The 25,720-nt window shown below is 45.3% G+C and overlaps 1 protein-coding gene across 1 annotated transcript in view; it reads right to left on the reverse strand.

Moving 5' to 3' along the window:
• Positions 1–25,720, reverse strand: part of ATG14 (autophagy related 14) — a 1,873,818-nt gene that overhangs the window by 297,839 nt on the left and 1,550,259 nt on the right. The window contains exon 9 of the mRNA XM_069637604.1: positions 13,083–13,168. Coding sequence (XP_069493705.1) covers positions 13,083–13,168 — 86 coding nt within the window. The remainder of the gene's footprint in view (positions 1–13,082; positions 13,169–25,720) is intronic.

Consider the following 25,720-nt stretch of genomic DNA (forward strand, 5'->3'; position numbering starts at 1 on the left):
TCTACCTCCAGACCCTGTGTCTCCTGCCAAGCATCCCCCCTCAAGCTGGACGGCCCCCTACAATCCACATAAGTGTGTCTCCATTCACGAGTCTTCCTGTGTCTTGTCTGCACGACCACCGCCCCAATCCACCCCCCGCCCTATCAAAGGCAGTTCGCACCGGGGTACTTGTGCTGGCAAGTGGAGCTGTCAGGGAGCGATAAAGGCCAAGAGGTGCCAAAGACCATGTACACTTCAAAGTGGTCTATAGAGCATGGGTTGTTGTTCCCATGTCTACCTCCAGACCCCGTGTCTCCTGCCAAGCATCCCCCTCATGCTGGACGGCCCCCTGCAAACCGCATAATGCCACGACATATTCACGTCATTCATTCACAAACACACCCCTGTTTCGAATTCTTTATAACCCACTTCATATTTCTAATGAGCACTTCTTTGCGCTTTGCTAGTCAACCCGTGAAGGTGCTGGTTATCTGCTCTTCGTCTCTGTGAACTTCCGTGAACACTTCGAGGAAACTCCTCAGTTTGCAACCTGTGAACTGCTCCCTGTTCTACGACAAGAAACTACTCTGATCCCTGCATCTAACTGTTTGTTCGTCAAGGTAAGGCCATGTACCATAATCATTTTGCGTCCAATTTCTTTTCGTTCAAGACAGTACATGCAAGGAACTAGTCACATGTTCTGAGTTTACATTGGTATTCATAGAGAATTGTTGATCTTTACTTTTCAGAACTTTCCACAATGCCTGCCTGTTCCATTGGCGGTTGCCCTTCGAAGACCCATAATAAATCTGAAGGTACTATAATGCATGTTTTCCCCAAGACAATAGATCAGATAAGAGAATGGGTCCGATATTGCGGATATCCACCGTCTGAGCTTGAAAGTAGAGTCCTAGAAGTCTTTGCGGACAAGAGGGGTGATCGATACCGCATCTGCAGCAGGCACTTTACCTCTGACATGTACTCCACATCATTGCTAATAAAGAAGAACACACCGCGAGCGAGGCGAAAATTGCTCTCAACCGCTATTCCCACTCTATTCGTCCACATCCCTCCACTGGTGAGTCAAGTTTACGTATTTATCTCTCGGCCTTGCGGTAGTGTGTAGCATTAGCTAACAATAATTTCCCCATTTATGTATCCACTCAATATGAAGGCGGAAGATTCTCCATCCGTGTCGTTATTGCAGTCATCAGCCACTTCAAGCGCCTATCGGGTAATCTTACTTGGCTATTCTGCCACTGACTTGTTTTAGGCATGTAAATCAATAGCTTTAATTTATCGTGTAATTATTTTACCTAATGGTACACCCTTGTACTCATCCTCTAGTCTTTGTTTTCAGTTATAATTATTGTTATCCAAAATAATGCAAGTACTGTCTTTCAGGGAGATGCTGAGGAGTCCAACGTATTGATGACTACCGTTGATGTCACTCAGATGCTCGAGGTACGTTTCCGGACAGTTCCATCGATGGAGATCATCAGATCTTGCATTCTTGTAGCGTGATTGTTACACACAATGTTTCTTTCGTTTTTAGCCATTGATATGTCCTTCTGTCGTCGCCCGCCTATGTGTCTTCTTTTTTCAATATTGTGTTCATTACTAATGAAAGTCCTATGTTTCAGGGAGTCGATGGAGCATTAGTCCAAGAAGAAGGGGGAGCATGCAGTTACGGGTCGGCGCAACAGCTTGCAGAAGTGTGCACCGCAGTTACATCGTCCCTTGATGTTCTTATGCATTTCGAGGTATGGATACTGACAGTTCGATCAAGCGAAATCATATGACGTGATTACATCCGCTATACTTCCTTCTTTATTAATGCAAGTACTATGTTTCAGGGAGATGACGGACCTTCTTCTACAAGAACATCACCCCTAGTAGTTGATGCAGATCTCTGGGTGGTGACACTTCCAACGCTCGAGCAAATCGAATCATATTTACATATCCATTATTTATTTTAGACAACTGATCATTTGTGCAGGTCTATTTAGATGAGCCGTTGACGCCTGCACAAAGTTTCTGTTCTTTTTATCAAAATAGAAAACCATACTAATGCAATTACTGTGTTTCAGGGAGTCACTGAAGCATCATCTTCAATAATATCAATGGAAGTCTATGAGGAGCCCGAGGTATGGATCTTGACAGTTCCATCTAACTAGATCAACAATGCGTGAATAATTGTCGTTTGAATGTTCTACACAAAGCGTTCATTCGTGTTTTGCTATTGAGATGTACGTGGGTATTGGTCCCCAAGTACATTTTGTGTTTTCGATATTATTATACATACTAATGAAAGTTCTATGTTTCAGGGAGTCGATGGAGCATCAGTGCGTGACGGATGTGCTTATCATGAAAATATAGTCGTTGCAGCGCAAGAGGAAGTGGAGACATGCACATACGAGTCGGAGCAACAGCGTCCTGATGTTGAAGTTTGAGGCAAGAAAGTTTCAAAGAAAAGAAAGCAACAGAAGGTTAGTGTCCTGGTCACTATATTATGTTGTTTTTCACTGTTAATAGTTCAATACTGTAAGTTGTGTTTAAACTGAACATCCCTTTTCCAATCTGTCCTCTAGTTGCGAGTGGGTGTACGAACTAGATCTACACAGACAGTGAAGCGAACAAGAGATGTTGCTTGTCAAACCTTTTGGCAGGGACTTGAGACTGGAGATGCATCGTGCCAATGGGAAGAATATGAAGTGATTGACAACGGAGCTATACCACCACCAGCCATTGATAGTGAATGTCCTCCTGGTAGTTCGGCTGCAGTCGGAGATCAATTCACAGAATCCACACCCGCAAAAACTAAGACCGCGAGAAAGTTGAAGAAATTGTCTTTTTCACCCATCGCCGGAGAAGGAACAGATGTTGCAATGGAAGAGAATGAAGTGGACTACAATGAAACACCATCAATATCACTGAACATGGCGGAAGACGACATCAGAGATTCTACCTTTCATGTGAGTGACATGTCCTCAACGTTACAGGCCGAACCAGCTGGGATGCAGAGTGACAGTATAAGGAAAGAGGCCAAATTCATTGTATTCGATAGTTGTTTGATTGATATTATTATTCGGTTGAAATGTGGGCATTCGGTAGGTGGGGAAGTAGGTGGGGAGCCATTGATTAATGTGACTCGTGCAATTCGAGGCACTAACCTTAAAATACATGCCACCTGTACAAAATATCATCCTTTCTCATGGTCTGCACAACCCATGCTGGGACAACTGCCAGCAGGCAATCTACTTTGTGCAGCGGCTGCACTTTTTAGTGGTTCAAGTTTTAAAAAATTAGAGTCTTTCTTTCAGTTTGTGGGAATCCATTTCATTGCGAAAACTCAGTTCTACAAATACCAAACCGATTATCTATTTCCAGCCATTAGCGAAGCTTGGAGAATGGAAAAAATGTCTATTGATAGTACATTCGCGGGCAAACGGTTCAGGCTAGCCGGTGATGGACAGTGCGACAGCCCAGGATTTTCAGCCAAGTACTGCACCTACCACTTTCAGGACATGGAAAGTAAGAAAATTGTGAGTTCGGTGGTCGTGCAGGTGTCACAAAGTACATCCTCAGTGGCCATGGAGAAAGTTGGCTTTGTAGCATCATTGCAAGAACTACAATCGCGGGGAATGGTGATCGACCTGATAGCCACGGACAGACATGTTTCAATTGCCAAGACAATGAGAGAAGAGTACAAAAATATAAATCACCAATTTGACGTTTGGCATCTTGCAAAAACAATCAATAAAAAAATGTCTGCTGCAGGTAAAAAAAAAGAAATGCAAGGTATTTCACAGTGGTCCAAGTCAATCAGCAACCATCTTTGGTGGAGCTCAAAAACATGTGGAGGGTCGTTGGAAATTCTACTGGAAAAATGGCGGTCAGTAATGTTACACTGTACCAACGTTCACCGTTGGAACACAAACCAACATTTCCACAATTGTGAACATGGCCATTTGTCCACAGAGGAGGCACGGAAGAAGAAGTGGTTGATTCCTTCATCACCCACTCACAAAGCCATTGAAAAGATTGTATTTGATAAAACTATAACAAGAGATTTGAGGGGACTCACGGAATTCTGCCACACAGGAGATTTGGAGGTGTTCCACAATATGTGCCTAAAGTACAGGCCTAAACGATTGCATTTTGGCATGGAGGGCATGATAAATCGGACTCTTCTAGCGGTCTTGGCACATAACCATAATGTTGGCCGTCAACAAAGTAGGACGACCGGAACTTTAGGGACGCTTCGCTACAATAAGGCCTTCACTAAAAGAAGTAAACAATGGGTGATCAAACCAGTGTTTGAGGATATGCAATATGAGTTTATTGAGAGACTTATTGTTGACGTCCTAGATAGGCACATAAATGGAGTTGTGAACGAACCTATGCAGGAGACAACTGCATTGCCACCCAACATTGCCTCTGTTCCATGTCCACCTAAAGAAGAGCTCATTGAGAAATACACATCACGGTTTAAATGATTGTAATTTGATTGTCTGTTCTCTCGAGTCTCCTCATGTCGCAGGCCCATTGAATATGTGTATCTATGTAATGTGTAAATAAAAGTGATTGCTCAGTGTACATGCAATGTGTGTTTATCCAACCAAACAGTAATATAAATCATTTTTCAAAAAATATAGAATGTCTCCGTATTTATGGTTCTCTGGGGCTGCAAAGATGGAAATGCAAAGATGGAGTGTAAATTTCAAGTCCTGTGAGATGGCCTTACACTGAATGTAGCTAACTAGGAATGTGTGCTCGTTCAAAGTGAAGGTCAGCTGCTTTGATTTTTTGCTCGGGTGCCGGAATGGCCCACGACTCAGTATAAGGTTCTATTGTTATTTGACCTTGACAGGCCGGGACCATCCCGAAAGACTTCTTTTTGGGGGTGTGGGGCAATAACGTAAGAAACGATAATGAATATAATTTCAGAAACGAAAGCCATTTCATGTTCGTTCATTAGAAGAAATAACGTCGGCATAGAAGGAGTGGTATTTCGGGGCTGCCCTACGCACAGACACAATGGAAAATGCAAATATAATGTAAGTAACTCTTTAGATGAGTTTATACCGCAATTTAATTACTATACAGTAGCTTTAAAGACGGGTTAAGTTGTACTTGTTCGTTCTATGTGGCATATTGTTTTGTACCGCGCACTATCTTGGGGAGAACCATCTCCTTTTACGGAAGCACCTCAAAACCTTCCTCTTTGTTTCGGCTTTCTCTCTCCCTCTCCCCTGCTACAACTGGTCCACTGTCTGCGACCTCGGTCCTGGGCCCTTCCACTCTCCACCTGCACTGCCTCCCTGTCAACCCCTGCACTGGGGGACTGTCTCAGTATCCTACAGCCCCCCCTTGACGTATAATACCCAGTTGCACTGTCCCAGCTATGAAATAATTTCCCGACCTAATATATAAAATGAATAATTTTAATAAAGATCTGATGGTGAGACTAATTTCATTTTTTATGTTTTTCAAACAGGTACATCATCCATTATTGTCTGTGTCACGAGTACCAGACACCGGCGGATGGGTTTTTTAACCGCCGGCTGCTTCTCCGCGTGAACAACGTTACCACCCTGACCATTTTATGGGACGATCGCCAAGTACAAGTATGCCCTTACGCGGTACTAACGGCTAGATGCAACATACAGACCGTTGTGGTGGCCTAGTGCCTCGTTGTTGGAACAGCCATGCGATTATCAGTGCGACCGAAGAGCTTATTTTATCGTAAACCAACACCCTGTGTACTGCACATCGCTTGCCTCAAGACGAACTATTTTGGATCGAGAGCAAATAAAAATTCAAATCGCTGAATATTCTCTAAACCTTTGATGTCAAATAAATGTACTTTGCCAAATGTACAATCTTGCCGTTTGCTTTTAAACCACAGTTTCATATTCCGAATTGTGGCGCTGTATTGTGAGATGATCTAAGACCCTGTGTACAGCAAAGGAACATCGTGTGCCTCAAAAACGAACTTTTTGGAACGTGTGCAAATAAAAATGCAAATCGCTGAATATTCTCAAAACATTTGATGTCAAATAAATGTACTTTGCCAAATGTACAATCTTGCCGTTTGCTTTTAAACCACAGTTTCATATTCTGAATTGTGGCGCTGTATTGTGAGATGATCTAAGACCCTGTGTACAGCAAAGGAACATTGTGTGCCTCAAAAACGAACTTTTTGGAACGTGAGCAAATAAAAATGCAAATCGCTGAATATTCTCAAAACATTTGATGTCAAATAAATGTACTTTACCAAATTTACAATCTTGCGGTTTAATTTAAAAGTACAGTTTCATATTCCCAATTGTGGCGCGCTGTGTTGTGTGAGCTCATCTGTGTTGATTTCCTGGTTCTGTGTGGAGTCGCGTAGAAGACGCCTGGGCGCGTTTGCCTACGCAGCTCAGTCACGTCACGGATAGAGGCGGGGAATATGAATGCTTTGATCAAGTCTGTTTCAGGGGCGGGGGATTTGATTTAGTGCCGCAAAAGCAGGTGAGCCAGGGCGATGGGGGGAAATTATAGGATTATCAGAAAATGGCAGCTGATTTCGAGTGCGTTAATGGACGAAAAGTCAGGTAAGGTCCATAGGAAAGTTTTCTACGATCTATCGATTTATGCTTAAAAACACATGGCCGAACCATAGGAACAATAAAAAAAAAGTCCCGGAACTATCCTTTAAGGCGGTCACCCTCGCCATGTGCCCCCAGAATGGGGTTGCAGAGGAAACATTCTTCCCTGCACATAAGAAGGCGCAGCACCTTCATCTTTTCCCTCAGGATTCCACATATTGTGGGGGTATCACAGGTACCCTGTTGTATCTCCAACTCCTCTCTCCAGTCTAGCTATGGATCTACGGAGCGCCTTTCAGGACTCTCCCCTCTCTTGATATACAAACCCTAATATAGACCTTGAAGGTCTCCCACACCTCTCTATTGTCTTGGACAGATCCAACATTCGTTTGGAAAAAGGTTTGAATAGCCTGTGCAATGACCTCGCGGAAGACTGCGTCCTCCAATGCCTGGGCTCTAAAAGACACTGCAGTGGACTAGGGGTTTGAGGAGGACACGCAAGTTGGATCTGAACTGGGGAGTGGTCGGAAAGAGTTCAGGGAAGGATCATAGCTTTGGTAATTCTATGCACTAGCTCTGACAATACCATGACATAGTCTATCCTAGAGGAGCTTCCATGCACCCCGGAATAACAGGATTATTCCCTGGATATAGGGTGTACCACACGCCACACGTTATGAAACCTGTGGTATTCTGCTATGTCTAGCCATTTCAGAGCCGCCCTAGGCAGAGATGACTGGTTTGTCGTTGATCGGTCCATGGTTAGGGACAATGCTACATTAAAGTCAGCAGCCCATATGATCTCATATTTTTTAAATGTATGTAAATAGTTGACACACCTCTGGAAGAACACAGGGTAATCAGTGTTTGGGGCATATATATTATAATGAGGATCCGTTGCCCTGTAACCTCCCCAGCAACAAACAAGTAACGCCCTTCTGCCTTTCCAACCTGTTCATGAAGCTTACATTCCAAGGAGTGATGTATGTAAGTGGTAACCCCAGGTGAGTGGGACGTGAATGAGGAGCCATATCGGTGTATACCCCACCCTGTCATACAGGTAGCTTATTTTCTCATGATAGATGCGTCTCTTGTAGGCACATAATATGTATTCCTGAAATAATTAGTAATCAGATTTTTTTTCTGGTTCGTAAATCCCTGCATATTGCATGTAAGTAGCAAAATATTATTTCCGCCCGTTACATCAACAGATGTTGGCATGGTGCATTAAGTAAATGGTAGCTACATTTGGCTCCATGCACAAAGCATATAGAGCTAGTACGTGGCCAGCCACAAGTGTGTGAGTCGCTGCTTGTAAACTCTGATGCTGGCCCTAAAACACATCTTTTCTTGGACCTGGGGGCTAAAGTCTGGAAACAAGCAAATCAACGTCGCACCCCAGCGTATTTCTCCCTTCTCCCTCGCCGTTCTGAGCAGCACATCTCTGTCGTGATAAATGAAGTTGCAAGCAATAATAGGCTGTTCTGGGGCCCCAGGGGGGCGGCCTAACGGCAAGCGAGCAGTGTGCCCTTTCCACCAGAAACAGGCTTGATAGCACTGCAATGGGTAGGGTCTCCAGAAGCAGTTTCTCTACAAATGTTTCCATGTTCCTGTTATGGGTGGACTCTGGGACCCCCAGGATGTGTACATTATTACGTCTCGACCTTCCTTCCAGGTTGTAATTTTCAGCTGCAATCTTCTTAACTGTCTGCTGGAGGAGGGTGACCACACATTGTAGAGTGGCTACATTATCTTCTGCCTCACTTATACTCTGTTCTGCCTCAATCATGCGGCCACATAATTTGTCAATTTGCACAGCAGAAATATCAACCTTGCATGCGAGGGCATCAATTTTTGTTCCTAGACTATCTGTGCTACTCTTGAGGCGAGCAATGTCTGATTAAGCCTTGGAACGTCTACCTGAGATGAACCAGAGGCGGTTGGCTGGGAAGCTGGTACTGCTTCATGTCTTGCAAATTGGTGCCTTTTAGCCTGCTTCTTAGTGTTCACCATGGTAGCCGCAGTTACCGTAGGATCTGCGTAGTGTGGACCGTTAGAGTTTAACGCAGGCAAACAGCTGATATACTGTATCGTGGTCCAGCCACACTGTGTGTGAAGGTACTTAAGTCTTCTTTCCAGGAGAGCAGGCACAATATGGATGTCACTCGTCCTGCCCAATGGGACAGCCAAAATGTTGCGTAGCCTGGTGATGGCACACAGTCCAACTAAAGTGCGCTTGTTCTGCTCCTCACTATCCCCCGACAGTGGGACTGATGTGTCCCCACCTCGCCAACAATAGGATCAGCAAGTTTAGAGTGTGCCAAAGCGCTGGCAGAAGCAGCGAGGGACTGCAGTGAATATGAGGGACTGCAGTGAATATCCCCACACGGTGTACAGTTGAGGCCCCACGCTGTGTGTCCAGAGCAGAACTCCTTAAAGTATGAGAACAACAGTGCTAGTGGTAGATGGGGCTATACCCAATACAGGGCCCACACCGCGCAGAGTGGGCATACACTCTACCAACTCGTGCGTTCATGGGAGCCAGGAACCAAAGAAAATATGCAGGCCAATGTTGCAGTCAATCATGGAGGGGGGAGAGGGGCAACAGCTCCCGATGATCAGGTCACCCTTAAAAAAGTCACCATGCAGCTTTATGCGCTTCCCACAGCCGCCCTTCACCTCATATGTGTTTAGTCCCTGACACCCAGTCTCCTCCAGCACCGCAACACAGCAGCCGGCACTGGGACCAAGAAGATGCAGTCAGTACCATCGGGGGCGACCAGGAGGGACAACAGCGCCACAGCGCGGGATGCATGCCGGGGATGACGTCACCGTCCGGGCACAGATATGAACCCCTTCTGACAGCGGGCACCAGGTTACAGAGATCACCACGCGCACCAAACGGCTGCAAGCCCCAGTGCTGCGGGTGTCTGTGTCCCGCAGGCCACATCACAGGGCCTCGATGCTGCATCCACTTCTCTGGGCACATCAGTACAGCTAACAGGATAAATTGTTGCCACTATGTGTCTACAGCAGCTTCGACACAGTATACTGCTCGATTGCAACTGGAAGACCAGGATATTTTATAGGATGTCAGAGGCCTCGTCAGAGCTCTCTCCGGCTGCGGTCATCTTGCAATCATGCAACAGCGCCCCCTCATTCAACCCTTAACTTATAAACATAGAAACAATTTTTGCATATACATTCTGTAATTCGTACGTTAATCATCCTTATCAGTAACTCTGCCTTATGGGGAACTTCCCTTACACTAAAGCAGAATTTGCCTGCCCCCACCACCTAAGTACCCCCCCACCACCCACTGTCCCCAGTAAACCACAAAGAACACTGAATTGCTCCCCCCCGCGGCCCTCCATGCTTTTGAGAAAGTTTCTCCCCAAGTCAGCTTCATATCTTGGGACCTTGCATCTTGGAGGCGATTATGTACTCCTCCATCACCCCTCATTTCAGGGTCCATCTTGGTCTGCATGCCAAGTAATTTGGCTGTCGACGCATATGTTGTGGCTATGTCCTCAGAGGGGCCGCGGCTTCGAAAGAGGAGGCTTGCCTACTCAATCTCTCCCTCTATTTAGCAGACCTTTTAGTTTACGTCTCTTCTTTACCGGTTCCTCCCACGCCTTCAGATGTTCAGTTTCGCACATCATGATGCCTGGTTCCCTCCATGTCCAACAGGGTTGTTGTTTCTTCCTCTTTAGAGATGTTGTATTTCTTTCCATTTATTTCAAATATCAGCCAGCATGGCAAGCCACACTTGTAAATGATGTTTCTTTCCCTTACCCAGGATGGGACCACATTCAGGTGCTTGCGCTTGGACACGGCAGTCTGCGATAGATCTTGATAAAGTGTTCGCTTAGTGTCCCTGTAACAAATTTCTTTCTGCCTCCTGCCCTGCAATATTTGATCTTTTTGGCAAAAGACATTGACTCTCAATAAGATGTCTGGGATTAAGATATTTTTCAGCTGAAACAAAGTATAAACCCTTTGTGTACGGTCAAAGACTATTTCCTCATTTGCAGGTGACTGTAGGATATGTCTGGTTGCTGGGATATCCAAAAGGTTCCTGCAAAATAGTGGAGACGCTGGTGCGCTGGACCTGAATGCTTATCTGTAGGGGCTGATTTTAGCTGTTAGTTGCTGCGATTGCAGCAATTATTTTATATTTGCAGGGCCCGTACCATTCGCTTTGACTGTTGGATTGGAAGTGGTGGCTGCTAACCCAGCTGTTTAGTTCTATTTTCAGGTGACACCATCAACTCCCCCCCCCCTGAAGCTGGTATTTTATGGGCTTCTGAGCAGCTCTCCCAAAGCAGATATGTTGTGGATGTGAATCAGCCTCCTTATGATCCACCCATAGTGAGCTGCTGGAGTCTCATTTGTCAAGCCATGTGCCGGGAGACTGCCGTGCCCTTCTCACCATTATCCGCCACCCAGAACAATGTTATCTTCGCCCTCTCCAGACTCAACTTGCACTGAGTGGGGTCTACAACAGCAGGCCAGTATGCACTCTGCCAGCGGGGACCACTATTGCAGCTCGCTAGGCACCCTGGGAACACTAGCGTGGGTCCAGCTATTCATATTCCACTGTTCCGCACTCCCTCAGCTCACTCTAGGTTAGGGACCTTGGGCTCTCACCGTCCTCAGGATGTGTTCCCTGGTCCCTCTTGACCACGTCTGCCTCAATCCTATGCCAGACGAAGAATATTCAGGGGCCCAGTGCCTCCACCAGGGACGTGACAGAGAGCGATCAGGGCCAATGAGGAATCCACTGGCCTCCAGACCGTTCATGCACGGAGAGCGGCCGCCATCTTGGTGTTTGGCGTCCCTGTGTCGCTACATGAAAAGTCACGATTTACTGGTTTATTCGATTTTGATCAAGCAGTCCATTCCATGCCGGTGTTTCAAGAGCTCATGGGAACCGCTGTCACATGGCTCGCCACAAGGACATTTCCCCTGTCACACTGTATCTTAACTACCTGATAGCCCTTTAAGAGATGCCCTTGTCTGATGACCACATTTACTCCTACATTTCAATGAGGGAGGGAGTATATCTAGCTATTTGTTATTATTAAATTAGCAACAAGCTGAGTTTCCAAGATCTTAACATTTTGGTATTGGCAAAGTATTGGGCAGAGCATCAAAGCTGTGGCTCAGTGATATATGTCTGGTTTATTCATAAGTTCTCAATAAAAGCAATGTTTCATTTTTGCCCATCTCCTCCTCATGTTTGAAGATGCTATTGGTGCCTATATTTTGTAAATATTGTATTTATGTAATTTCACATCAGTATACTATTGTATACCTGTAACTTTTTTTGTATCATACAGTTGTATTCCTTGCTTTGTTTTTCATGTAACCTGTAAGCTTAGCGCCCAGATGCCTTTGGGCTTGCTGCGCTCTACAAATTAATAAACTAAACTAACACAAGAAATCTCGATTTAACTGTTGGAATGTTATTGTTATGTTAAAGGATATTTGTACCGCGCACTATCACCACCGGAGTGGCCCCCTGGTGCTCTGGCGGATCTGTAACAAAGGGTGGGGTATGTTAGGTGTGTTAGTAGGACACAGTTTGGAAAAGAGCGAGGGAGATGTCGAGTAGTGTTGGCAGCTTCAGTTCGGTTAACACCGCTTGCCAAGCATATTGGTGTGTTATTCGGTTCTGAGTCCATCATGTGCTGTTGTTTGGGGGTCTGTGTGGTGTGGTTGCAGTGTGGTGAAGTGCGTACGGGTTGCTGCGGATTTAAGAGGTGTGGTTGTGTTTGGGAGTATGAGATGTCTGTAACATTAAGAGGCTTTAGTAGTTTTTGGGGTTGGTTAGTGTCCTTGTTAGGAGAGATGCATATTCCCATTACATCTCTGTTTCTTTATTTCGAGAAGGTTGTTTCATTTAGGTGGTTAAGTTTCCACGTGATAAGGCTGTTTTATCTCTTTGTCATTATGCTAAGATAGCTACTTTCGTGCTTCCATCTTTGTATTTGGCAAGCCCTTTTATCCCAGTTTGTCTTTGCTGTAACTTAGGTTTTGGATTGATTTGCTTGCAAGCTACGCCCGTGCCCTACGTCCTTTCTGATTGGGCAGGTTGTTGGTGGTGTTGGGCATGTATAATTTCTGTCCTCATGCGATTGTCGCTGGTGTTCTATTCCACCTAGCGTCTGTCTTGTTGTTACAGGAGTTCCCCATAGTTGGTCCTGGGTGTTGTCTGTGCCATAATATATTATGGAAGCTAGGGAAATCCGCAATGTTGTGGGTCACAAACTTTCCATTTGTAGGTCTATGCTGGCCTAAACTTTGCTACATGGCTTGTCATATTGTTAAAATATGTTCATTTGGTGCAAGTTATAGATCAGGGCAATTTCGAATGTAAACATGTTACATTTCAATCAAACTGATGGATTAAATGGGAGTTCATAGTGAGCACAGAAATTATGTCGAGTATTACATGAGCTTATGTCACAAACAATTCTAAAGAAAAGGGAATAAAAGGCTTACCTTCCCAAGCTTTCTGTGTCTGGGCTAACTAGGTACATTAGATTCCTGAGCGTATGCAATGGATGCAGAAAGTCTAAATTAACATGCTGCATGGAAGAAAAAAAACAGGAAAAGTTCATGGAGAGACAAACTGCAGAAAATAGACCACTCTTTCAGCACCAATGACTAACAAAATGCACAGTGAAGGAACCATCTAGATCCAGAAAAAGAGGTCTGACAAATAAGCCTTCAAGTAACCCTAATTGCACCGATAAATATAATGTAATTAATTGCTCACTTCCTCCTACAATCTTGAAAGACAGCCCTTCCAAAATACAAAGACTCATTCAAAAACTTCCATGAATTCCGGTCTGGATTTCAACCAAACCTAGGACGAACTGTGGCAGTAACATGATGTTAAGATAGATTTCTAAAAATCAGCTATTTGATGGAGGATTTTAGGAGGACACCCTTTTTATGGTAAGCAGGGAAGACAGAGAGGTTAGCCAAAACCCAATCAGAGTAGAGTGGAAGAGCAGTTAAGGTTTGGTCGCAGAGTGGTATAGGGCTGCAATGAGTCCAACATAGAATAACATTAAGAATTCAACTTAGTCAATAAGTATGAAAAATACTATTTATTAGGCCTTTCTGAACACACTAAGCAAACAAACATCAAAGGTAAACAATGTAATCAAAACCACATATAACATCTATATACATTCACATTTAGAAATAAGATTGCATATTCATTAAGTACCAGTATTCCACAGGGGAGAAATTAAATTCATGAAAAACAGTTAAGATTAATTAGAAGAATCACAAGCCAGTTGTATAGGTCTTACAAAGTTCAGCTCTAAAATGCATGGGGCCTTGTGCCCAAAAAGTCACAAGTTTCTTCAGGGAAGGTATTTCAGAATTGATGCCGTCTGCTGTGGCAGTGGTGGTAAAGTTCTTAAAAGTAAGGTCAATATTAACTTAAAATTAGGTAAGTACCGCACAATATCCTAATCCCAAGTTAAGTCTTAGGAAAGGATCCTCAGCCAAGGTTTGACGAGCAAAGGTTAGGCCAGACAGAGTTTAGGGACAAGGGCTTGCCACTCAATGTTAGCCTCTGGCAAATGGTGTGACAGAAACAAGTATGTTCACATGCCCCCCAGACTCAGATTCTTCCAGGTGACACTGCAAGTATTCCAGAATTTACTGGGGCTCCAATCTTCTGTCCTCGGTTGGAGTGAGGGGAACCCGGGGGGGTCGCAGGTGCAGAGGTCACTTTTTGTGTCGGGAGCTGGTTACGGTTCTCAGCAGATGGTTCCAGTAAACCTCTTGCAGAAGAGCCCCAAATGAAAAAAAGATGCAGACCCCAGTGGTGCAGACCCTTGAGGACACCTCTCAGGATTGCAGAAGGATGGTTCCAGCGAAGGTCACCATGGTCAGGTGTTGACAGGCGTTCTTCCAGCAGTGAACACAGAAGCTGCCCCAGCACAGCTTCCCTTGTCGTAAGATTACTTGAAATGCAAGGACAGGCAACTCACGGCATAAGCTGAAGAGCTTGCAAGTCCCAAGGATCTGCTCGGAACGACGACTGCTTCAGCAAAGTGACCCAAAAGGGAGCTTGTCAGTCCACCGGGTGGCCCAGGGACACTTCTGTAGGCTTCCAAGGTGTGGATCCACAAGCAGGGATAGAGACTGGTTGTTGCCATTGGTCCTGAGATCAGGCAGAGGAACAGGGCTTCACCAGGTCAACCGCTAGAGTTGATGGGTGGAGGGAGCATTGTGCTGTGGTCTCTGCCTTCTTTGCTCCTCCTTTTTGTAAAAAAACAATTACTTTTGCTTACAGTTGTTGGTATACCTTCCAAAATCCTGACAACCATTTGTTACATTTGTGTCATAGCGTTATTACGGTCTGTATATATGCCAAACTTGCCTCCCCTCCCAACAAATAACTTAACTGTCTGCGCATCCTCTTCCCTCTGCGGTTCTCGTTTCACAGTGCTCATTAGGCTTACGTGTGCTTAAGTCCTTAGCTTCTACTGTCAATGTTTCTGGTGCTGTCTTGGGGTCTATTTCCTCTGGCCCTCTTGCAGTGGTTGTGACTAGTTCTTGTGTGAGTGCTATCCACTCTGTTATGGCAGTTCCTTTCTCTGCTTGGTCCCCATGGCAGGATCTGTGCCAGACTGACTTCTCCGTTATTGTCCATTTTTATAGATTTTCCCACCACAGATTCACTGCTAGGATTTTCTTAGATTTCCATCCCCTAGCTATTCTGCCTCTTGCTAGCGCATAAGCCAAGTCTTCCAATTTACTGATATGCTTTGCTTGTTTGGGCCGTAGGAACAGTCCTAGTAGGCAGGCCACGGGGGAGCGAACATCCAGCCCCACTCCTGCTTTGGCTAGTTTGTCTGCTATTTCTTCCCAGAATTGCTGCACCTTCGGGCAGGCCCAGAACATGTGTGTCAATCCAGCCTGTTCTTGTCTGCACTTTTGACAGTGCCTTCTTTGCTCCTCCTTAACAAGTGCAAACAAATCCTGGACAAGTCACTTATAGGGTTTAGAATTATGCAAATAGATTGATTAATGTAAAGACCATTGGCAGGCTCCCTGCATTGGCGTGAATGGGTGGCCACGACCATCCAACAAAGTTCCCTCATCACTCCGCCAATCACACAGTTCCCCCAACACATTCAAAATGACTGTGGGCAATTAAATGAAAAGACTGTCCATCTGTAATATCCAGCTATGCCAAGCTTCCTGCCCTCCATGTTTACTGCAGTCATTGCAGCAACTCCCACTTCTCCCGTTGCCTTCTCTTGGAGACCAGAGGTGTTTTTTTCCTCTGCTACGGACACTTGCAATCTTTTACCAATGCTTTCTGGTGTCATTGAAGACATTTCAGTACATGCCTGATACTCTTTCCTCCTGCGAGCAAGGAAGAGGGCTCCAAACCTAATCCACCTACTCTCCATGTCATACTGCTCAACTAGATGCCACGCCACAGCATCTGCTCCTCACTTCCAGATTTCCTGAGGCTGATCATGTCTGCTAATCAGCAGGCCATTTACAAATATACCTCTCAGGTCCTGCTCCTGGGCCCACTAAAGCTGCAAAAAGGGGTAATGTTTCAGAGGATTTGGCCTGGGGTGCTTTGGAATTCATAGTTTTTTTCAATCAGCTGATTCGTGGTTGCACTTGCGGGCATGGTCTAAGCACTATTCAAAGATGACAGATTGAATCCACTAGTGTTTCACAAATAGATAAGTAGGATCATATTCTTGTAGGTTTCTCAGACGTACCCACTGAGACTGCATGCTGCTAGTCTTTAAACTTATCTCAAAGTATGTGCCTTATGCAAGTTGCATACCTATTCCCGAGAATCAATTACTCATGGTTAATGCTTGATTATTCAAACTCCAGCTGACCAATAATAAAATGACAATTTTCGGGTGCACGGATCCTTGTCAGAGACGTAACGGCCATTGAACCTTGCATTCTGCTTACACTATGTGGCCAAGGATGACATTGGCCCTCATTACAACTGTGCCGGTCTGGAGACAATGGTGTGGTTAGCCTACCGGCACTGTTGTTTCCGGACCGGCACAGTACAACACTGTGGACGGGTGCCGTCCCGCCCACCAGGGTCAGATCTGCTGGGCGGGACGGCACCCACTCGCAGAGTTCTCACGGGAGCACAAGCACTGTTGTTAACGGTGCCAGTGCTCCCGTGTCCCCATTCCCATGGATTCTATGGGACTCCATGGGAATAGGGACAAACAAAATTACCGGCGCCTGACTTCCCGCCAACCGGACATGGAATAGCCCGGTGGCACCGGGAAGTCAGGCGCCAGTAATTCATTACGGGTCCGGCGGCTACCTGCCGGTTTTACCGGCACGGTTACTGCCGGACCCGTAATGAGGGCCATTGTCTCCTTTATCTGCGACAAATGCAGTAATCAGTTCCATAAGATTTATTTGGCATAAAAGCCATCAAAGCACACATAATTAAAAAAAAAGAAATACAGGACACATTTACATATTAAGACATTAAAGCAACAACATTCTTTGAACACCTTACGTCGAAATCAACTTACGGTTACTCACAGGAATAATGTAAGATTCAACCAAGTTCTAAGCAAATGTCAAGTAGAACTAACCAACATACATGTAATGCATCAAGATAGTAAAATCTATATATATATATAGATGTGTTCTGGCTCCTAGGCCATCTACTTGCTAATAGATAGGTGTTTAGCTGCAAGTATGAGATTAGAGCAAGTACAAGATTTTAAAAATCAATCCTGTACACTGTAAAATAGCATGGCAAGCACATATAGAATATTTAAAAATGTCATTTAATAACATAAATACTCGCTCTTAATTCATCTGATCCTTGTTCTGTATGAACTTATTTTTCAGGCATTATGCAAAATAAAGCGTAAGAGAATATTAAATCAGTAATACACCTTAAAATACATTTTAAAAACTTGAAATTACTAGTAGAACAGGCCAATTCTATACCAGGCAAGTAATAGGGTAATTAAAGAGAATTAACTTAGCGGTTGAGTTACTGAATGTTAAAATTCTTTCCAACATAGATCTCCTTAGCCAGGCCTGGTGAAGGTGTTTTGTGACTAGAGTCACTGTATTTAAATTGCTCGTGTTTTTGCAAAAAGATAGCGCCACATCAACCTGCTGAATGTTCGCCAAATTTAAAAGCGGGAGGTATCTCGATCTCAGGTCCTTATAACCTACACAGAGCAATAGAAAATTAGTTTTTGTTTCCTCGGCTGCACCGCAAACTTGGCACGCTGAACCATTTGAGTTTTGACCGTTTTTAGTAAAACAAGCCACTTTCAAAGTGTTGATGCAGAATTTAATAAAAAGTGCTTGTGCAAACTTTGGGAATTTAGGTCCAGATACTCCTCATACAAATGCAGTAACGTGGATCTTGTGGATCTAACTTCCTTGTCTCAGACATTCACTTCTTTCGCTGATCATCAGGCTCCTCTAAAGTGTCAGAAGGTTTGTCGTCGGCCCTCCGAACCCGGTTTAATGAGAATTTAAAATCTCTTCAGCTCAAGTAAAGACAAGCTGAGTGCAAGTGGTGTTCGGTTTATGCTAATAAGGGTACATGTCAGCTAATCATTAAGCAATATCTGGCCATTCTGGAAAACAAATGCTCTTTCTATGCCGCTAAAGCGGCTGCGCTTTGAACCAACCCAACGAGTTCTTCTTGGTGCAGTTAATTTCATTGCATACTACGGATTTGGGTGGGGTCATTCCTTCTCGAGTACTGTGATTTCCGCTCTGATTTCTTCATTAAGAAGATTGAAGATATAAGGAAGAATATCTCACTGACTGGATCCAGAACTAACAATCTTGTAGCAATGCCCAAGTGGTGGCCCCTTCCTATGTGTGGTCTTCCTTCCTGGTATTCCCTCCTGACTATATTTTACTGGCTACTGAGCATCTTAAGTCTTCCTTGTTATAGGCTTGTCCTGCTCTGCCACGACACACTCCAGGCACTCACACAAATTATACACAGGAGACCAGAAGTAGAGAGAAATGGGCTCTAATGAAAAAAACAGTGCATGGGAGGGCTGCTCACTGCTCTGCCCCTGCCAGGCCTGGCTCATCCTTCTATACAAACGGAGGGCTAAATCCATTCTCCACCCATGAAACAGTACTTAAAATAACAAAGAGGTCAATTTTGGAGAACAGGGGGAAGGAAGCCTACAGTAACGACAGGCGTTCAGTGCCATCTATGCGAGGCAGCCTCTGGCCTTGGGATTTCAGCCAGCAGCACTGTCGCCGTGTACATTCTCAGCAGGGGCATGAACTGGCCTCGGCAGCCTGAGGAATCACGCATTCCATAGCTCATCTCTAATCTGCAACCTCGCTTGGCATGGGTGTTCAGCTGTTAGGTAGTCTGTGCCTCAAAGAAACCAAAAGAAAATGCAGTATCAGAGTTAGTAACAATCCTCGCTACTAGATCCCATTCCTCTAAGTATCCACAAGGACATTATGCAGTCTCTCGCTCATTGAGTGGCCCAAGCAGTGGATTTCTCTTGCTCAGCTGGTACTATCCCTGCTGTACTTAAGTGCTCATTATTCCTCTTTTGAAGAAGTTTTCTTTGAACCCGGCTATCACTGCTAATTTCCACCCTATAAACCTTCTCCCTTTTCTTACGAAGCTGCTAGAATCTTTGATTTCTTGTCTTCTTCGCTCTTTTCTAGAGAGTTCTAACTTCTTTGACCCATTTCAGTCGGGATTTTGGCTGGCCCGTGGCACAGAGAGCGTGGTGTCTCGGTGTTGGACGATCTTACTCAGCTGGTTGATCTGGGGGGAGTTGGTGCTCCGATTCTTTTAGATCTGTCAGAAGCCTTTGATACAGTTGACCACCCCCTCCAGCTCAGCCGCCTGTCCTCTGCCTGACTTTCTGGGCTGGTCCTGTCATGGTTCACCTCTCTCCTAGCAGACAGGCGCCAGTTTCTTGCTCTCTTTTTCATTCTTCTTCTCATACTCTGTGGGGTCGCCCAGGGCTCAGCCTTGTACCCCACCTTATTCAATGTTTATATCCAGCCACTTGTCCAACTCATCCACTCCTTTGACTTCCGCTGCTATTCCTAATCTGATGAAACGCAAATTATTGTCCGTCTTAATTAATCTGTGCCAGACACAACGTCTCAGTTTAGGAGTTGTTTGGCGGCGGTCAGATGTTTGATGAGTGGCAATTGGCTCAAATTGAACAGGGACAAGGCTGAGATACTGGGGGTTGGCCCCTTGCCTCCTGCTCCTTTGTGGACTTCCTTTTTTGACCTTCGACACTTGGTCCTTTTCCTACCACAGTATCCGTGGTGAAAATTCTTGGTTTCAAAATCTCTGCCTACTTGTCCACAGAGGTGCAAGTTAGTTCCATCTGCCAGATTGGCCATTTTCAGCTAAAATTTCTTCGAAAGCTTCTCTCCTTTCTTCCTTCATCTGCATGTTCCAGTTGTTGCTTCTCTTGTCTTGAGTCGCTTCAACTACTGCAACTCTCTTTTTCTTGCTCAGTCTTTGCATTTCACCCATCGTCCCTTATGGCTCGCATATTTCTCCTACGCTCCATTCTTTACACTAGTTGACTGTTTGCAAACGTATCTCTTTCAAGTCACTTTGCAGAGTGCATCGGGCATTCGATGGTCAAGGCACATAATATTTGCAGGAAAAGTTTCCTCCTTATCTCTCACTGTGCTCATTGGGCTACCAGGATGCTCGTTTCATTTCAGTTTGTCTGTTGAAGACCCATCTTTTTTAGTTCCTTGGGCCTTCTTGTATGAGCCTTTTCCTGCTGTAACTCTAGTTCCAAGATGCCTCTTGTGTATGTGCACTAAATAAGTATGCGTAACATAACATAGCATAACATAACATAATGGCAAATCCTGTATCCTGCAACATCTATTCCAATTTTTCACTGTATTATTAATCCCCGAGGCTGCCTGATCATAAAATGGCTGCCCTGCTTCCTTACCGCACTCGGTCCTGAATGAGGCTGTTGCGTTGCTTGGCAACGCTCATAGATTTTGATCCAATCATTTCCGCCGGGAGGCGTAAGCCGGCCCGTTTTGGCAAAGGCCTGCGGATAGGGCTCGGTTTGCACCCCTAACTCAGCAACATCACCCGTGAAAGCGGAGAGGGCAGGAGCCCTTTCCCCACCTCATCGGCGGACATCAGAGCTGCTGCGACCCCTCCACATGCTGCAGGAGCAGCTGGATCCCTTCATGCATGGCGTGTCCCATGCGATCATCCTGTGCACCGACATCTAAGAGGTGAGCAGATCGGTGCCAAGAAGCCACCCAACCTCCTTGCTCCTGCCACAGAGCAATGCTGAATAGGAGCATATATTCCAACTTTTCACTGTATTATCCCTGAGGCTGACTAATCATAAAATGGCTGCCCTGCTTCCTTACAGCACTTGGTCCTGAACGAGGCTATTGTTGTGTTGCTAGCCAACGCTTGTAGCATTTGATCCAATCGTTTCCGGCAGCAGGCAGAAGCCGGCCCTTTTTGGCAAAGGCCTGCGGAAAAGGCCCTGTTTGCGCTTTTTCGCGCATCTCAGCGTATGGCCAGTGCCGGCACCACCATATTTAGGCTACCTTGGAAGGTAAGCACCCTATAACATGTCACACCCCTCCTTTGAAAGGGGCCCCTAGGCATCCCTCGCGTTATGGAAACAAGGCAAGTCACCACGCACGATAGATACGCCAGACACAATGTTGTATTTCCAAAGCTAGGGTTTATTGCAAAGCAAATAGTCTCAGTTGGACAACTCGGCCTCACGCCCCGCAACGTGCATCTCTAGACCTCGAGGGACGCAAGAGAGTGAATTACGGACATCAGTTACATATATACAAAATGCATATCACACAATCAGCTGTGACATGTTTAACACCTCCCTTTATTGGGTTTCTTTGAACTCGGTTTGATGATGGACAATTTCGACGAATATGACACCTTCAAATATCTATTCTAGCAACAGTATGCAACCTTGCAAGTGTAGAGACATCTTTTCTTTGTTGAACAGAACATAGTGCTTCTGTTCTTGTAAGCGAGCTACATACGGGGGAAGAGTCACATTCCAGACCTTGCTATCTATGAGGTGCTATTCGTGTCCTGGGAGCCGACACGCTCTACAGGGCTCGGAAAAGGGGGGCAGTAAGAAGAGCATAATTCAAGCCTTTAGCTGCTTTATTCTAACATATTATACCATATAACAAGACTGGCTGGCAGCTGTGAAATGATTAAATGCCCTGCGGCTCTGCTTCAAGGCTACATTCGGGAGGGAGCCGGGCATTCCTCTCCGGAGCTGCCTACGTTGTGTTTCAACAAACTCTTATTAGCCTTGCAGCCTTGTCCTTTCACGTTCAGACAACAATTAACAGTTGAGCAGAGTAAGCAGAAATGTGCTGCGAAGCAGTTTGAACAGAAAGCAATGAGCAATCGTTAGAAAACAAAATGGCGATCCTTGTTACATCAAAATGGCCGCTCATTGGTCAAACTAGGAAACCTGTATTTCTATTGTTATGTACATGAGACGGTTGGCCTTCGGCCCCCAAAATATGTTTGCCGTCAATCGTGAGAGGTGTCAATTTTTCTAGACCGACACCTTGACGATCTAATTTACCAATATCCCGCTCATTCATTCCCTAGTTGTTTTCTTTACTAGAGTTAGCCCGCATTACGGCTCTTTCTCACAATATGCCACCAGAGAGACTACACCACCACCAATTACATTAATGAACTCAAATCCGAGACTACAGAACCTCTGTCTCCCAACCACTATGTGGCCACACCCCCAACTCTCGCCCAGCATAGAACATTACGCATAACTCTTTAACGCATCTACTCTCCTTTGTCAATTTAGCACTGCATTTGATTGTCTTTGCATTACTATGGCTTGACCTATGTAGCATGTGATACCCTGCCTTCTCACTTCTTGCACATCCTTCAGCTCTGTATATAGCTCACTTGTGTTCCCTAGCATTTCACTGCCTGTATTTAGCATATTGCATCATTCCTAGTATATCTGTGTTGCCTAGCATTTTTACTACCTGTCTACACTTAGCCAGTGTGTTATACCAGCATATCTGTGTTCCCTAGCATATTTGTGTTCTTGCGCATCATCGGACCTATTGAACTCCTGGCCAGCCCCCCGCACTCTCAACATGGCTACCCAGCGGAGAGAGTAACGCTTACCATGGCGACCCTCTTACCTCTGTTTCACCCCATAGCACCCACTAAATTCCTACCAGCTCTGCAGCCTCATCCACAACCAACTAATCTCCAACCAGTCACTATCACCAGTGGAGATTTCATCTCCCCTGCCGAATGGATTGCCCATTTCGCCTCTCCACCAACACCCCTTAGCTTGAGGAACGCAAGACTAGGCTCTCTCTTCGCCCGCAGCCAGAGGACTTGCAGATCTCCTGCCCCACTCGGCCACAACAGGACCCTCAGTTCTCAAACCACAACCCCTCCTTCTGTGCAAACCTACCCTTATATCGATGCCTGCTCTCCTATTCAACCCAGTCCACCACGGGGAGCTCCAGTCACTGACATCCCAACCCTCAAGGGAGCTCTTATCAATGCACGCTCCCTGATCGCCCATGCACTTGACATTGCCAAACTCATTACTACCAACAAACTGGAATTCCTCGCAGTAACGGAAACCTGGTTACACCCTGCGGCAGGACCTACCCTATCATAACCATCTCTGACAACTATACAAGCATCCGATCAGACAGTTGCACTGGTAAAGGTGGCGGAGTGGCCTTCATAGTCAAATCTCACCTGAAACTCGGAGAATTCCCGAACGTAGGCCTCCGCTCAGCGGAACTCCTCTCAGTTAAACTCCCGCTCTCTGACACTCGCACCCTCTTACTTCACCTCATCTATCGACCCCCAGGAGCCATCTCTTCCTTTGAGAAAGACATTACTCACCTTTAACCCAAAACACTAAACCAGGTTCACAAATCATTCTACTGGGAGACCTCAATTTAGGTCTTTATGACTCTAATGATACTAACGCCACCACTCTAGACAACGCCATCACACAACTTGGGTTCATACAAAGTATTAATGAGCATACCCACTCCAAAAGGTAGAAAGCTGAACTGGCTGGCTGACCTTAACTGCTCCACTACAATCCTCAACAATGCAACAATGTGCCTGGTCAGACCACCATTGCATCACCTTCTCCATTTGAAAGGCTCTCACACCAACACCCATGCTGCCCTTGCACTGCAATCCTTGTCCAGGAACAAACGCAATATAACCTTAGACAACCTTCTACCTCTGCTACAGCCCATCTCTGATTTTCCCCACAACTCAGACATGGACCCATCCTCTATGGTTGACCTGTACAACGGTACCATAGAACAAGCCCTAAATCAAATTGCACCACTAAAATGGAGAAAGTCTAAACCGGCTGCTCATTTAAATAAATGGTTCTCTGCCAAACTTAAAGCACTATGCAACGTTAAAGGATCATCCAAAGCCAACTGGAGAAAATCCCCCTCAACTCCCAACAAGTAAAGGTTTTTCACTACAGCAGCTACCTACAAAGCTGCCATCACCAACACCAAAAGAGAGATCTATAACGCCAGAATTCAGAACGCTAAATCTGGTACTAAAGAGCTCTTTTCTAATCTAAGACAATTGGAGTCTCCTGCGCCGCCTGCAGAAGATTGCATTAAGGACAAGGCCTGGTGTGCTTACATCCAGAAAAACTTATCAGACAAAATAGCCTTAATTCAAACCAAAATCAAGACCAAAAAGAATAGTCTTGCTCCCAGTGCCCTTTCACGCAAACCGCCTATCCCACAATTGCCCTCATGCCACCCATTCCACTTCTCCCCAGTAACTGCTGAAGAAGTGACAAATATAATCTCGGGCCTCAAACCTTTCAACTGCCAGGGAGACACTTGCCCAGCTCCAGTTATCAAGGAAGGTGCAAAAGAATTAGCATAACTGCCATAACTCTTCCTTTAAAAACTGCTCAGTCCCCAAAAATCTTAAAGAAAACACTTCCTCTCCTCAAAAAACCCAATCTAGACCCAAACATACCGACAAATTACAGACCCATAAGAACAGTCCCATTTCTCTTAAAGATACTAGATACAGTAGCCCATATCCAAATTCAAAAACATTTGGAACCTTCTCGGCTTGCGACAGTCCGGCTTCAGACCTAGGCATGGCACCGACACAGCCCTCATGGATTTAAAAATCCAAATGGACAAAGCCAAAGACAAGGGTAACTTGGCCAACCTGCTCTTTTTAGATTTATAAGCAGCGTTCGACCTTGTCGATCATCAAATCATGACTAAACACCTTTCCACTGCTGCAGCATTTTCACCGAATGCCGCCAGTTGGATCCAATCCTTCCTCACAAATAGACCAACCAGAGTTTTCGCACCTACTGTTGCCGCTGATCCAGTACCCATCCACTGAGGAGTCCCCCAAGGGTCCTGTGTTTCACCCACGCTTTATAGCATCTTTACTAAGCTCCTCGTTGATCGTCTTGACAACCTGGGTGTCACCTACACAAACTATGCAGATGACACTCTGGTCCTCATTACACTCACTGGTTGCTATGAAAGACTCCAAAAAGCTAAACGAAATCTATCTTAAAAAACAGGCCTGGATGGCTACACACAGCCTCTGTCTAAATGACGACAAGACCAAACTTCTTATTGTTGGCACCCAAGTCTGTCTAAACAAACTTGACCCTCGATACAAATCCTTTAACATTGATGGCAATATCATCAAAGTCACCAAAGAGCTTAAAACCCTTGGCGTTTACCTAGACTCCACCCTCTCCCTCAAAAAGCAAGTAAACTCCACAGCCTCCTCCACAGCATACACCAACAAATTAATCAACGCCTGCAAACCCTTCCTGTCCACAAATATCTGCCTCACTCTAACCAGGGCCTTGATTTTGTCCGAACTGGATTACTGTAACACCCTATTCCTCGGCTCTACTGAGCGCAACCTGAATAGATTACAAGTTCACCAGAACAATGCCCTTCGATTTGCCTTGAACATACTGCACTCCAGTCATATCTCGACCATTAGACGAGACTCACAATGGTTACCAGTACGCAACAGAATTAGACTACGCACACCT

The sequence above is a fragment of the Ambystoma mexicanum genome, chromosome 14 (genome assembly GCF_040938575.1).
Source record: "Ambystoma mexicanum isolate Mex_15411 chromosome 14, UKY_AmexF1_1, whole genome shotgun sequence".
NCBI classification, from domain to species: Eukaryota; Metazoa; Chordata; class Amphibia; order Caudata; family Ambystomatidae; genus Ambystoma; species Ambystoma mexicanum.